The sequence below is a fragment of the Macaca nemestrina genome, chromosome 12 (genome assembly GCF_043159975.1).
Source record: "Macaca nemestrina isolate mMacNem1 chromosome 12, mMacNem.hap1, whole genome shotgun sequence".
NCBI lineage: Eukaryota > Metazoa > Chordata > Mammalia > Primates > Cercopithecidae > Macaca > Macaca nemestrina.
In genome coordinates, this window is record NC_092136.1 from 113,680,252 (window position 1) to 113,693,910 (window position 13,659).

At 44.1% G+C, this 13,659-nt stretch overlaps 2 protein-coding genes across 2 annotated transcripts in view; one reads left to right on the top strand and one right to left on the bottom strand.

The window, feature by feature from the left end:
* LOC105493583 (zw10 kinetochore protein) overlaps positions 1–751 on the bottom strand; it is a 42,898-nt gene extending 42,147 nt beyond the window's left edge. The window contains exon 1 of the mRNA XM_011761331.2: positions 571–751. Within this exon, the coding sequence (XP_011759633.2) occupies positions 571–675 (105 nt within the window). The 5' untranslated portion in view covers positions 676–751. The remainder of the gene's footprint in view (positions 1–570) is intronic.
* A 5,049-nt stretch (positions 752–5,800) lies between these two features.
* Positions 5,801–6,490, top strand: LOC105493581 (claudin 25). The gene has a single exon (XM_011761330.2). The coding sequence runs from the start codon at positions 5,801–5,803 to the stop codon at positions 6,488–6,490; it is 690 nt and encodes a 229-aa protein (XP_011759632.2).
* Positions 6,491–13,659: the final 7,169 nt, after the last annotated feature.

A 13,659-nucleotide genomic window follows, 5' to 3' on the forward strand; every position in this document is an offset into this window, starting at 1 on the left:
AGATAAAAATTAAAACATACTGAGGGTTTGGGGTTTTTTTTTTTTTTTAATGTCGGGGAGGAGAAAGGTGCAATCCTCCAGGCTATTTTATTCATCAACAAATCAAGGAGTGGGTGGAGGAAATAAACACTCATCGATGGAAGAAGGAGAAGGGGGGATCCTGTCTTTTCTACTCCTCTCCTGCGCTCGCTCCCTAGCTTCCTCGGAGCTTCCAGTTGCTCCTCCCGCTCTGCTGGTCTCTTCAGTCTCCCCATTCCCGCGGCACACCCCTCCCCAACATAACTCCACTCCCCAGTGCTCTCCAGCCACCGCCTCTTCGTCCCCACAGTCCCAGGCCTCCTCGCCTCCTCAGTTCCCAACCTCTGTCTGGGCTCCCCTCCAAGATCCCTCCTCAATCCACACACTCTGGGCCTCCCCACTCCTCATTCAGTCCCCACAACTAGATCTCCCCGACAGGCCCCACTCTGCTGGTCCCTCTCTCTGCCCTTAGCCCCCAACTCCTCTCTCCAGTCCCTTCACACAGGGACCCGTCGTCCCCTTCCAGTCAGCATACAGCTGCCCCGCTCTCACCTTAATCTCCTCCACCCGCCGGGTCAGGCGGCTGATCCGGGTCCCCAGATCCTCCTTTTCCAGCCTCCCGGAGTGTGCCAAAACTTCTGTCACGAACGAGGCCATGGCCAAGACGGGAATCAATGCTGACTGGGTCACTCTCGTAGCCAGCGCGGCGGCTCCCGTCCCGCCGGCCGTCTTGACGCGCGGCCTGCCGGGAAACGGAGTCTCGAGGGCCTCAGACCGCCGCCCGGAAGGCGAGGAGCGCACTACAACTCCCAGCAGGCACCGCTCCAAACCCGGGATGGGATTTCCACGGTGTCCCGTAGTTGGCAAACTGTATGCAGACGCGTTTTCTTCCTTAGTTGTTTTCAAAGTTTGTCGCTTCCCGCCCGTTTTTCACTGAAGGAAATTACACGTTTTTAATGACCAGGTCTAACTGAATCTTTCTAAATTTCAAAAGGCTTACGTGTAAAATTACCTAACTGAAAGAGCCAACGAGCCCATCTCGATCTTTTTTCCTCAACTTTTATTGGGCCGCTGTGGCACCAGAAGCTATGAACGGCGCCCTCTGGAGTTGTGTAAAGAAGTGGCGTCACCTCATTATAAATAAAAGGTTGCCTGTAATTGCATCTATGTACATATATTACATCTACGTGATACATTACACATTTACATTACCTGCATTACATATTTATATTACTTAGATAGACATAATATTAGTCCTGTGTGAACAAGAACAAGATACTTAGTACTTTCTGTCAGATTATAAATATGTAAATGTGTCAAAAGCTTTTAGAAATGGTTTATTTTAATGCATTGCATATAGAAAGATGTTCACCATATTCTATGTATAGTATGGTTCCTTTTCAAAAACGTAAGTCTATAGCCATTGTTTGGTCAAAAAACAAAAAGTAGGTAAGTAGGTATGTAAAGGACAGACATCAAATTATCCCATGGGTGGTGGATTTATGGTGTTTATGCTCTTCTCTGCCCTTGCTTTCTCTATTTTTCTGCAGTAAACATACACAGTCCTCCCTTGGTAAGGGGGGATTGGTTCCGGAAACCTCCCCTGCCCCCATAGCAAAATCCATGGATGCTCAAGTGTCTTACATAAAATGATGTAATGTTTACAAGTAATCAGCACACATCCTCCCCATACACTTTAAACCATACACTTTAAATCATCTCTAGATTACTTATAAGACCTAATACAAATCAGTCTAAATGCTATATAGTCATTATATTGTATTTTTATTTGCATTATTTTTTGTTGTTGTATTGTTATTTTTTATTAGCTTTTTCCAGAATATTTTTGATCTGTGGTTGGTTGGATCCATGGATACCAAGAGCCAAATGTACTGCTTTGATTAAAAGTAAAAGATTTTTTGTTTTTTAAAATGGTATATTGTGAGGGTTGACCCCAAATAGGCACTGACCCTAAGATCCCTGACAATTTTAAGTGTCTGCGAGATAATCTGCTTATCCCAGTGAAGCAAGGGCTGATTCATGTGCCATAAGCAGAGGAAACAAAACTGGGATTGAGAGAGGAAGCACTGAAAACAGTCAAAACATCGAGAGAAACTCCTTTCCTTGGAAAACCAAATCAATTTCTTTGTGGTAGACCTGTCAACTTTACTTTGAATTCTAACTGCACTAATAATAAATGCCCAATGACAAAGAATGACTGACAGATGAAAATTCTGAAACTTTGTACTGCATATTTATTAAGCAATGATCACATAGCAGACATTGTGCTAGGTCTGGGGACCCACGACATGTGAATATATAATCACAGAAAAATATGAAAATTACTAATCTGTAGGTAGATGAGGGATGGATCTAGATTTAGTGGAACCTGAATCTTATGCAGTTGCAGGGAGGGGAAGGACTCTTTAAGAAAAAGAATATAAAATAATGAATACAAAATTAGATGCCAGTCTTAGAAGGGACCCGTGAAAGTAACGAGCCCCGAAGTTTAATCTGCCCCTGAGGAAGGTGCAAATGGCAGAGGAAATATTGGAGGAGAAGCACGCAGTCTCTGACTGAATCAGAAATGTTTCACAATGTTAACATTTACAGGAGGCCATTGCTTTGGACTGAGTTCCTGCACTAAGCCCAACAGACCAAACCAAAATGGAGTCACTCATGCTAAAGCTCTGCTTCACCAAACCAAAACTAAGCTGTCTATCTGACCTTCTGAGAAATCAGGAGAATGAGAGATAATCACCAAATTCCCAAACCTGCCAGTTTCAGTCAGCGTGATAACGAAGTTCCCTCTGTTTTAGTTCTTACAAAAAAGTACCTGAACTAAACTGATGCCAATCAATCAGTTATTTTCGTATTGTTCTGTTTCTTGGTTCCCACCTTACAAGGAAATTAAATTTGAAACAGCCAATCTGCTTTATGTTCTTTGTTCCTCTTTTCTTCAGCCTTTTTCTTTCTATAAAACCAACCTCCTCTCTTCAGCTCATCAGGACACTGATTCTACTTTATGGAATGAAGTGTTGCCTATTCTAGAATCACAAATAAAGTGAATTAAGATCTTTAAACCAAATTTGTTGTAATTTTGTCTTTCGACAACGGTAATGAGAAATCTGAAGTGAGAATGAAAGGAAGTGCTACTTTGAGATTGAGGTTCTGGGACCTCCCTCCAGAAAACCTGTCTGTACATACCCACAAAACACAACTGCCTAAGCTCTTGCTTCTCCCTGAGCAGAGAGACTACTGGGTAAGGTGAAGACCGTTCCTCAAGGTCCAAGGAAAAGTCAGGGAAGAGCCAGAGTTAGGCTGAGAAAGGAGAAGAAATAGCATGCAGCATGGACTGCGATGGCTGCACACAGTCAATGCATGCAACAATGAATGAATACTTGAATTTTTAAAAAGAAATTAATAGATGCATGTGTTCTGTATTCCCTCATTAGCCTCATCTTCTTCATAGTTCACATTTATCATGGCTTATATGTCTCCCAGTTCACAGATGTTCACAAATCATCAGGATAAGGCAAGGAAGTCAGGAGCAAAGTCTGAAAGGATTCCTCCTGGCCTATCATGACTCACATACACATGACATACCTGTATTCAAGAAGCAAAGTAGCGAATGCATTATTTCTGGCAGAGGACGGTATAAGCAGACAGCGTTTCCAAGTTTGCACAGTATTTTCCATCATGTTACTATAATAGCAGCATAAGGTGCCTACAATTTGAAAAAGCAACCCATTTGCTTCAAAATAGTATGAAAGGGAAGGAGTGGGTGCAGGTAGAAATGAAGCAAGATTGGGATGAGTGGATAATTTTTGAAGTGGAACGATGCAATATGGGATTTCTTTATACCATTCATTCTACTTTTGTATATGCGTGAAGTTTTCTGTAATAAAACATAAAAAAAAAAAAATGAGCACTTCAAATGATTCTGTGTGCCTTCCCCCAAAACCTCACACCACTGATAAACACTGGTATACCAGATGTCTTAGGTGTTGAGCCATCAGTTAGACAAAGTCAAGATCTTCCTTTCTCAGGATATGTCTCTTCCTTTCAGGAACATCTTTGCTTTCACTTCATATCTACCATACAGTGTGGAGTAGGTTAATTTGTGAATAGGGAAACACATGAGTCAGACATTCATGACTCCAACAGAATAAATCCGTTTTCTTCTCTGTCTTGCTATACAGACTAAGTCTCACCCACATGCTGTGTCACCAGTGTGCAGAGGCAGCTTCTGCAGCCTGGGGACAAGAACATGAAATGTCCGAGTTTGAGCTGCCTGGCTCACATTGGATTTGTTGTTTACCAGCTGGGGCACCTTGGCACTTTAGTTACCTAAAGTGTATCGTACAGTGACAGTATGAAAATTAAGTAAGGATAAAGCGTCTAGCCAAAAGTCTGGCATTTAGCCGCATGCAGTAAATGCAAATTATTTCCTTTCCTGTCAGAACCTGCTACTTGGCAGCAGCAACAAACAGGAATGGAAGCTGGTATGATTACCATTTATTATAGCTGCTGTCCCAGCAGCAAGGGGAGCCTGGGGAGGGAGCACCTCCCTCTGGGGATATTCTGGGTTTGGGTAGTTTCCTTGGATTGAAGAATTTAAAATTATTTTGTAAAATTAATATTTGTGGGCTTTTGTAATAAAAATATTAAGTGATAAATTTATAAAATGTGTAAAATGCATAGGTAAGCACAAATAAGGAAATAAAAACTATGTATAATTTTATCACCAAAATAATCATGTTAACATTTTGTGGTCTACACAAACACACACACACACACACACACACACACACACACACACAGAGGCACATATTTCTATATATTCTTTGTCTTTTTCTTTTTTTTGAGATGGGGTCTCACTCTGTCACCCAGGCTGGAGTATAGTGGCGTGATCTCGGTTCACTGCAACCTCCCCCTCCCAGGTTCAAGAGATTCTCCTGCCTCAGCCTCCTAAGCAGCTTGGACTACAGGCGTGTGTCACTATGCCCGGCTAATTTTTTCATTTTCTTAGTAGAGGTGAGGTTTCGCCATGTTGCCCAGGCTGGCCTCGAACTCCTGGCCTCAAGTGATCCACCCACCTCAGCCTCCCAAAGTGGTGGGATTACAGGCCTGAGCTACCGTTCCTGGCTGCATTCTATATATTCTATGTACTGTTTGGTCACTCGCTTTTCTCACTTAACGATATATCAAAAATATTTTTCATATCATTAAAATTCTTTCTATAAAATCACTTTAAAATGACTGCCTAGTATTAACAAAAACTGACAATTCTTAACAATATTTCAATGGACATTTTCATAAATCTTTGTACATACTCATGATATATTAGGTAGATTTCTGGAAATAAGGTGCTGGGTCAAAGTATGCATATGTTTAAAAGTATGAAACATAAAGTCATGTTGCCCTATGAAAAGATTATATCGACATGTATTTCCAGAACATCGATCATCCTTGTGATCTCAGAGCTGAGGATTGATTTCAGTTTATGAATTTATTCATCAGATATGTATTGATGGCTCCCTGTATGGCTTTTTTGCCTGTCATGGGACCCTCCCCCAGACTCCACACCCACATCTGATATTGGACACACCCCCTAAACCCAAACATTGCCAAGTCCTGGCACCTGCCTCAGCTGCTGCTCAGAACACTGAAACAAGAGCCCTCTCCCAATGTGAAAGATCTTCCACTCAGGTAGTCCCTGCTAACCGGTCACTGACCCACTCGTGCTCCTTTTCTTTCTGCATCTGTGTTGGGAGTGACTATGGCCTGGAGTTTCCGTGGGAAAGTCCAGCTCGGGGGGCTACTTCTCTCCCTCCTTGGCTGGGTCTGCTCCTATGTTACCACCATCCTGCCCCAGTGGAAGACTCTTAATCTGGAACTGAACGAGATGCAGACCTGGATCATGAGGACTTGGGAGGTCTGCGTGGTTCTAAAGGAAGTTGCCACTGTGTGCAAGGCCTTTGAATCCTTCTTGTCTCTGCCCCAGGAGCTCCAGGTAGCACGCATCCTCAGGGTAGCCTCCCACGGGCTGGGCCTATTGGGGCTTTTGGTCTCCAGCTTTGGGTCTGAATGCTTCCGGTTTCACAGGATCAGATGGGTATTCAAGAGGCGGCTTGGCCTCCTGGGAGGGACTTTGGAGGCATCTGCTTTAGCCACTACCCTCCTTCCAGCCTCCTCAGTGGCCCATGCCACAATCCAAGACTTCTGGGATGACAGCGTCCCTGACATCATACCTCAGTGGGAGTTTGGAGGTGTCCTCTACTTGGGCGGGGCTGCTGGTATTTTCCTGGTTCTCGGTGGGCTACTCCTCGTCTTCTCATCCTACCTGGGAAAAGAAGATGTGCCTTTTCCTTTGATGGCTGGTCCCACCGTCCCCCCATCCTGTGCTCCAGTAGAGGAGTCAGATGGCTCCTTCCACATCATGCTAAAACCTAGGAACCTGGTCGTCTAGGACTGGCCTCTGCCAAGGATCTGTGGAATAAAGGAATGTCCGTAGAATCCTTTCACACTCTAGGTTTGTTTGCTTCATTTTGGGGGTGGTGGTCACTGTCCCACTTACCACGGATGTGATTGTCTTGATGATATGGTAGTCTTCATTTCAGAACAAAAACTCAGGGCACAGTATCTAACAAACGTATTTTTCTGATTTGAGATTTTATTTATATAAAAATGCTTTAAAACTCATAACCTTAATTACATATTTGATTCTTTCATTACTAAGGAAAAATATATTACAAAATTGCAACCATCAGAGAAAAATCTAGTGTGAATAGGCACTTACTGTTCTGTATAGGTTAAAAAAAAAAAAAAGTTGAAGAAGGTGCCTTGGCAAAGGAAAATGAATTACTGGCCCAGAACAGCATCTTAGGACAGAAATCCTCTTTGTGTCCATTTTCAGCCTCAGGTGTACAATTTGAAAGAGAGCTTCGCAATACGCCTTTGCTGTTTTACAGATCCTTAATATCCCAAAGGAGAGACAGAGTCTTGTTTCTGCTACATCGTGAGGCAATGAACAGTCTACTCTGTCTTCCCCACCTGAAGGTTAACAGTCAGTGTGAGTGAGTGGTAGGGTGACCAACTCTCCTGGTTTGCCCAGAACGAGGCACTTTCAGTGCTAAAACTAGGCAAGTCCCAAGCAAACTGGGACACAGTGATTACCTTAGAATGACTGTGTCCAAATACTGCCCAGTGTGCGCATGTATATGAAAGAAGTAGCTTCTCAGAAATGTCTTTTACCTTAATGTGCAAAATCACAGTATAATTCCTTGAATTTTTGTTTTGTTGTGTTTTTTTGTTTGTTTTTGTTTTTGAGACAGGGTCTCACTCTGTTGCCCAGCCTGGAGTGCAGTGGCATGATCATAGCTCACTGCAGCCTCAAACTCTTAGGCTCAAGGGATCCTCCTGCCTCAGCCTCCGGAGTAGCTGGGATTACAGGCATGAGCCACCAAGCTCAGCTAATTTTTTAAATTTTTTGTAGAAATGGGGTCTCGCTATATTGCCCAGCTGGTATCAAACTCCTGGCCTCCCCTTAAATTTTAACCTGTCAGCAGACCTACCCAGGTTGCGGCTACAAATCAAGTCCCTTCCTAACCTAAGTTCCTTTGCTTGCTCTGCCTGCAATGGCAGGCTCTCTCCTGACTACCCCACCTCAGGTCTTCCTCCTGCATTTCTGCAGGTCCTCAAGGAGGAGCCTCCTGTTGCTCATAAACCTGTTTGTCAGCTGCAATCATCCTGCAGCATCCACCTTGGTCCTCTCCCTGCCACCTGTCCTCCACTCCTGTAATCAGTTCGAGAATCACCATTGGCCCTGCCAACAGTTCCCTCAGGAGAGCAGCTAAAGGGGATGGCTCCTAATGCCCCAAGTAGGTCACTTCTGCAGGTTCAGAGGCATGCTGGATTCCTCACGGTACAGGGGACATTCCTCCCTCCCCAAGCTGGTGCTGTGCTTTGTCAGCTCAACTCTGAGGTCTCACAACGCTTCTCACCTCCTGATAAAATAGCCCCAATATCACGAGATAGCCACTGCTCAAGCAAGAATATAGACACTCAGACACAAGAGTAAACAAATTTGCCAAAGTAGCCTGGGACAGTTTCCTCCTTAGAAAAGTGCCTTTTTTTCCCCCTGCAGAAATGGAGTCTGCACAGGTGCAACTTCATCTTCTACAACTCTTACCTTCTTACCCAGAGCAGATTTCTCTGGAAGTCACAGTTTTTCCAGAAAGCTCCTTCTCCTTTTATGGCTGTCCTTTAATGTAGGTCTACTTGGCACACACAAATCAAAATGATCCCTAGGCAAATACAGCTCTGAGTACAAAGGGCCAGTTTGCATCAAAGGTGTATCCTGGCTTTCCGTGTCTGGTAGGTCAGAAAATGGTTTCTAATGCCTGTTATATTAGCTACTCCTTCTCAATAAAGTTTCAAAGCTCTTTGGACCAAGTTTCAGTCAGGGGTGAGGCTCAATTATCTAAGCATTTTCTTGACCTCCCAGTGTCTACATGAAAGAATCATTTCATTATTCATCCATCTGATCATTTATTCACTCACTTAACAAACATTTATTGAGCACTGACCATGTGCTAGGAACCAGGATAAAATGGTAAGACAAAATATATTCCTGTCCCTCATTCAGGCAAATTAGGGGACAATTTTTTTCTTTTTTCTTTTTTTTGAGACGGAGTTTCACTCTTGCCCAGGCTGGAGTGCAATGGCATGATCTTGGCTCACTGCAAACTTCGCATCCCAGGCTCAAGCAATTCTCCTGCCTCAGCCTCCCAAATAACTGGGATTACAGGCATGTGCCACCACACCCTGCTAATTTTGTATTTTTAGTAGAGACGAGGTTTCACCACAGTCAGGCTGGTCTGAAACTCCTGACCTCAAGTGATCCACCTGCCTCGGCCTCCCAAAGTGCTGGGATTATAAGTGTGAGCCACTGCACCGAGCCAGGAGACAAATATTAATGTAAAATCACTCAAATAAATGTAAATAGTAACTTTGACAACCTTTACAAATTTGGGAAGGTACATGGTTCTATAAAATCATGCAATAGTTTAATCAACTTTTATGAATGTAAAAAAGAGAAAAATATATATACATAAAAAAGATCATGCAATAGGAGGGATTTAACCTAGTCAGTGGTTCACGAATCGATACTCAAAGGAAGCGATAACTGGCTGAACAGTAAAGGGTGGGTAGCAGTTCCAGATGAGGAGGGGAGAGGAAGATGCACAAGGTGAAGCTGGCAAAGTAGGAAGAAGCCAGACCTTGTAGGGCCTTGTAGGCGTCAGTAAGGAACATAGTCTCTATTCTCAGGAACATGGGAAACCAAGCGCATGGTCCAGGAACAGGAGCTTGGCAGCAGTAACCCGCTCTCCCTTTTCTAATGACTTGTCTCTATGAAATTTCCTTATCACACAGTTGTGTTGGGCTTACAGGTTTACAAAGCACTCCTACAAATGTTGGTAGTTTTACTGAACATATCTTGAAAATTTTTTGAGTTTTGGAAGAGCAGATATTATTTGTTTTGCTACTGAGGAAAATGAGATTCCGAGAATTTAGGTGACATGCCCTTGGTGAGTAATTAACTGACTCAAGAATCGAAGCCAGGGTTTGGCACCATGGCAGTCTTTCTTCACTTTGTCCTATGACCTCATGGGATGGGTTGCCTAGACAATCAACCAGACCAAAGGAAAAACTCTCGCTGAAGGCCAGGCGTGGTGGCGCATGCCTGTAATCCCAGCACTTTGGGAGGCCGAGGCAGGCAGATCACCTGAGGTCAGGAGTTCAAGACCAGCCTGGCCAACATGGTAAAACCTCATCTCTATAAAAATACAAAAATTAGCTGGGCATGATGGTGGATGCCTGTAATCCCAGCTACTTGGGGGGCTGAGGCAGAGGTTGCAGTGAGCCGTGATCGCGCCATTGCACTCCAGCCTGAGCGACAGAGTGAGACTCTGTCTCAAAAAAAAAAAAAAAAAACTTCTCACTGAAGTCGATGGAAAAACCAAAGACCTTCAGAATAAAACCCTCCTTTGTGCTTATGCTGAGGTTTAAACAGGGTCTTTGTTGCCAGGTGGCTCACCTGCTCCTGCTGATGGTTTGCAGCCCTCACCTGAATCCCACATTTGCAGGTGCTGATGCTATTTTTTCATCAGCAAGTGATTATGGCTTCCTCTGCAGAGAAATGGACACTAACGATTTGTTAAGAAAATATTCTGTCTTCCCAACTCTCTTTATAAAGGACAAAAGGAGTTTTTAAAATGGGTGTGGGCAGAAACTCTTGATGACATACTGGCCATGTGGCCAACAGCATGTCCTTCCCCAAAAGGGAATGTGATCTGCATTCTAGTGGGAATCCGCGTTTAGAGAAAGAGTCTGAGGAAGGAGATGCTGTTCACCTAAAACTGCCACTGTTTTTAGCCACCTGCTTTGAAGGGAGAAATCATGAGAAATAAAAATAGAACTAATTAAATCATAACTTCAACACCGCTTTTTCTCATATAGATCTGTGGCAGATTATTCTCACATCAAAAACATTTCTTTATTGTGGTTACACATGGAGAGGTGTGTAGTCATATGTATCGGAAAGAGAAAGAAACATTAATCAATCAATATTTCAAGCCAGAAGCATTTATTATGTGCAAGGTAGTGGAGGAAAATAACTCAGGGACTCACCGAATTTGATGCAGTTAGAGTTTAGGCATTTGGTGCTATCTTCTCCATCAAACTGTCCTTGGGTTTGAAAATTTCACCATTGGGAGTGAAGGCATTCCAGAAGGTCTCTATTAAAATACTCATCCGTAACCCTTCTGAACTTCTGAATTAGCTCTAGGGAAAAGTCCTAAGGGAACGTGATTTGGGGATGGGAAAGAAGTCAGAATGGTTTCAAGGGCTTCTGGCCGGGAGATGTGTCCTCGCAGCCAGGATCAGGACAATAAGAAACTCAGGAAAATGTTTGTTTGTAGTCACTGGTCTCATAGGGAACTAAAAGAAGATGTAGTTCCCTTTCTACTCCATCACTCGATGGATCTATTATTTTTTAACCCAGTTGTTCTTCTCATGACCCCATCTACGTTTATAGGATGTGGAATGAACTTTTCTGTTGCCCAGAGTTTTGAGTAAAGCCTCAAAGCCCTGTCCCATAGGTGATAGTGCCTTATATTCTAAAGAGATGGGCTGCTAAGAGGTGTCCAAACGGGTCCACCTTCACTCCCAACATCCCACAGGAGAGAAGAGTCCAGACTCATTAAGGGAGGATTCCTGGAAGGGATTTCATAACAGTCTAGAGTATTATTATGTTCTCTATCCTTCCTAGCGAGGAATGGGATGGAGGTGGACCTTGAGAGAACCACTGGCAGGTCCAAGTTGTTCCCAGGAGGGAAGACTGGCATCTGAGACACCCCGCATCCCAAACTGCTGAGCCACAGAAACTCCGTGGGCCCGCTCCTGCTGCAACCAGAATGGAGCCCAAGAAAGCTCTTGGGAAAATCTAGGCAGAGGCCTAGAGGCAGGTGTGTGACCTCCACTGAAGCAGCCTGAAGGCAGGAGGCTTGCTGGAGTGGGACAGCAGAAGCACCTGCACTTCTGCCTTTTACAAGGACAAGGTGGTGAATGTCCTATACCCAAATGGGTGCTGGAGAAGGCAATCGGGGTGATGTTCCAAAGTGCCATTGGAAAGTGTGAATGACCAGGGCAGGACCAAAGAGGAACGGTAAGAGGTCAGTCAGAAAACCCAAAGGTATCAGCGAATGAATGGTGTGAAGGTTTTCTACAGGGCTCTCTGAAGAGCCCATAAAATGCTCCCTGCAAGACCTAGTAATTGGGTTCCTGTCATAATAAAGGACATTGAATCAAGAGAGTATTATAAATGACAGTATTTTTTTAAATTTTATTTTTATTTTTTAATAGAGGCAGGGTCTCACTATGTTGCTCAGGCTGGCAACTGAACTCCTGGGCTCAAATGATCTTCCCACTTCAGCAACCCAAAGTGCTGGGATTATAGGTATGAGCCACTGCATCCAGACAATGACAGGTTTTTTGTTTTTTGTTTTTTTGAGATGGAGTCTCGCTCAGTCGCCCAGGCTGGAGTGCAGTGGCGCAATCTCGGCTCACTGCAAGCTCCGCCTCCTATGTTCACGCCATTCTCCTGCCTCAGCTTACCGAGTAGCTGCGACTACAGGCGCCCGCCACCACACCTGGCTAATTTTTTGTATTTTTAGTAGAGACGGGGCCTCACTGTGTTAGCCAGGATGGTCTCGATCTCCTGACCTCGTGATCCGCCCACCTCAGCCTCCTGAAGTGCTGGGATTAGAGGCGTGATCACTGCGCCCGGCCAACAGTGTTTTAAGAAGTAAAAAATGCCCTTTGCTTTTTTCTCCTATAAACTCTCCTCCCCCAGGCTCTGAGGGAACCAAATTGGTGGTTAGCCAAAGGAATGGGGGAGGGAGAGTGAAAGAAATCCTACATCTCCTTCCTTACTGCTGGTCTGGGAACCACTGGCTGAGGCCTGAACTAAGGACAGGGGAGAAGCATTGAAACGAACGAGAGTGAATTTAGATTGAGACTAGCCTGGGCTCTTTCATACATGAAAATCATTCTGTTTTCCTACTCATACATGACAATAAACCTTTGAGATCTTTTAGATGCTATCAAGGAGAAAGGAAAAGAAAGATCATTTTGAAAGTAATAGTGGGCTGGGCGCAGTGGCTCACACCTGTAATCCCAGCACTTTGGGAGGCCAAGGCAGGCAGATCACGAGGTCAAGAGATCGAGACCATCCTGGCCAATATGATGAAACCCTGTCGCTACTAAAAATACAAAAATTAGCTGGACGTGGTGGCAGACACCTGTAGTCCCAGCTACTTAGGAGGCTGAGGCAGGAGAATCGCTTGAACCCAGGAGGCAGAGGTTGCAGTGAGCTGAGATCACACCACTGCACTCACTCCAGCCTGGGTGACACAGCAAGACTCAAGAAGAAGAAAGAAGAAAGAAGAAAGAAGAAGAAGAAGGAGGAGAAGAAGAAGAAGAAGAGGAGGAAGAAGAAGAAAGTAATAGTAAAAACAAAAACAAAGCTGTCAACTCACCATGTCCTATCAATCAAGTTCAGGCCATTCAATAAGATGTCTACAGAAAAATATATCTAAAACAGGATGAGTCGATCTGGATTTTTTTTTTTTTTTTAAGAAACAGGGTCTCACTCTGATGCCTAGTTGGAATGTAGTCATGCGATCATAGCTCACTGCAATCTTGAGCTCCTGGACTCAAGCGACCCTCCTGCCTCATCCTGTGGTGTAGCTCAAACTACAAGCATGCACCATCACGCTCAGCCCAATCAGATCTGAAATACTGCAATTTTTATATCAAGCATAAGCCCCAATCCCCTCAATAACACTGTCTTCCATCACACTGGCTAGTATGAACACATCCACTTGCCAGAGGCCCACAGCTCCCTGGATATCTTGATAACACACCCCAATTATCTAAAACCCACGTGTGGGCCCTATGCAGGTCAGGATAACCCTTAAAATTCTTGCCCGGATGATGAATTTCCCTGTGAGAACTGCATTTGCATCTGCATCTTTACACTGAGTCATTTCTATGTCTATTCTCTTCTTTAACCCT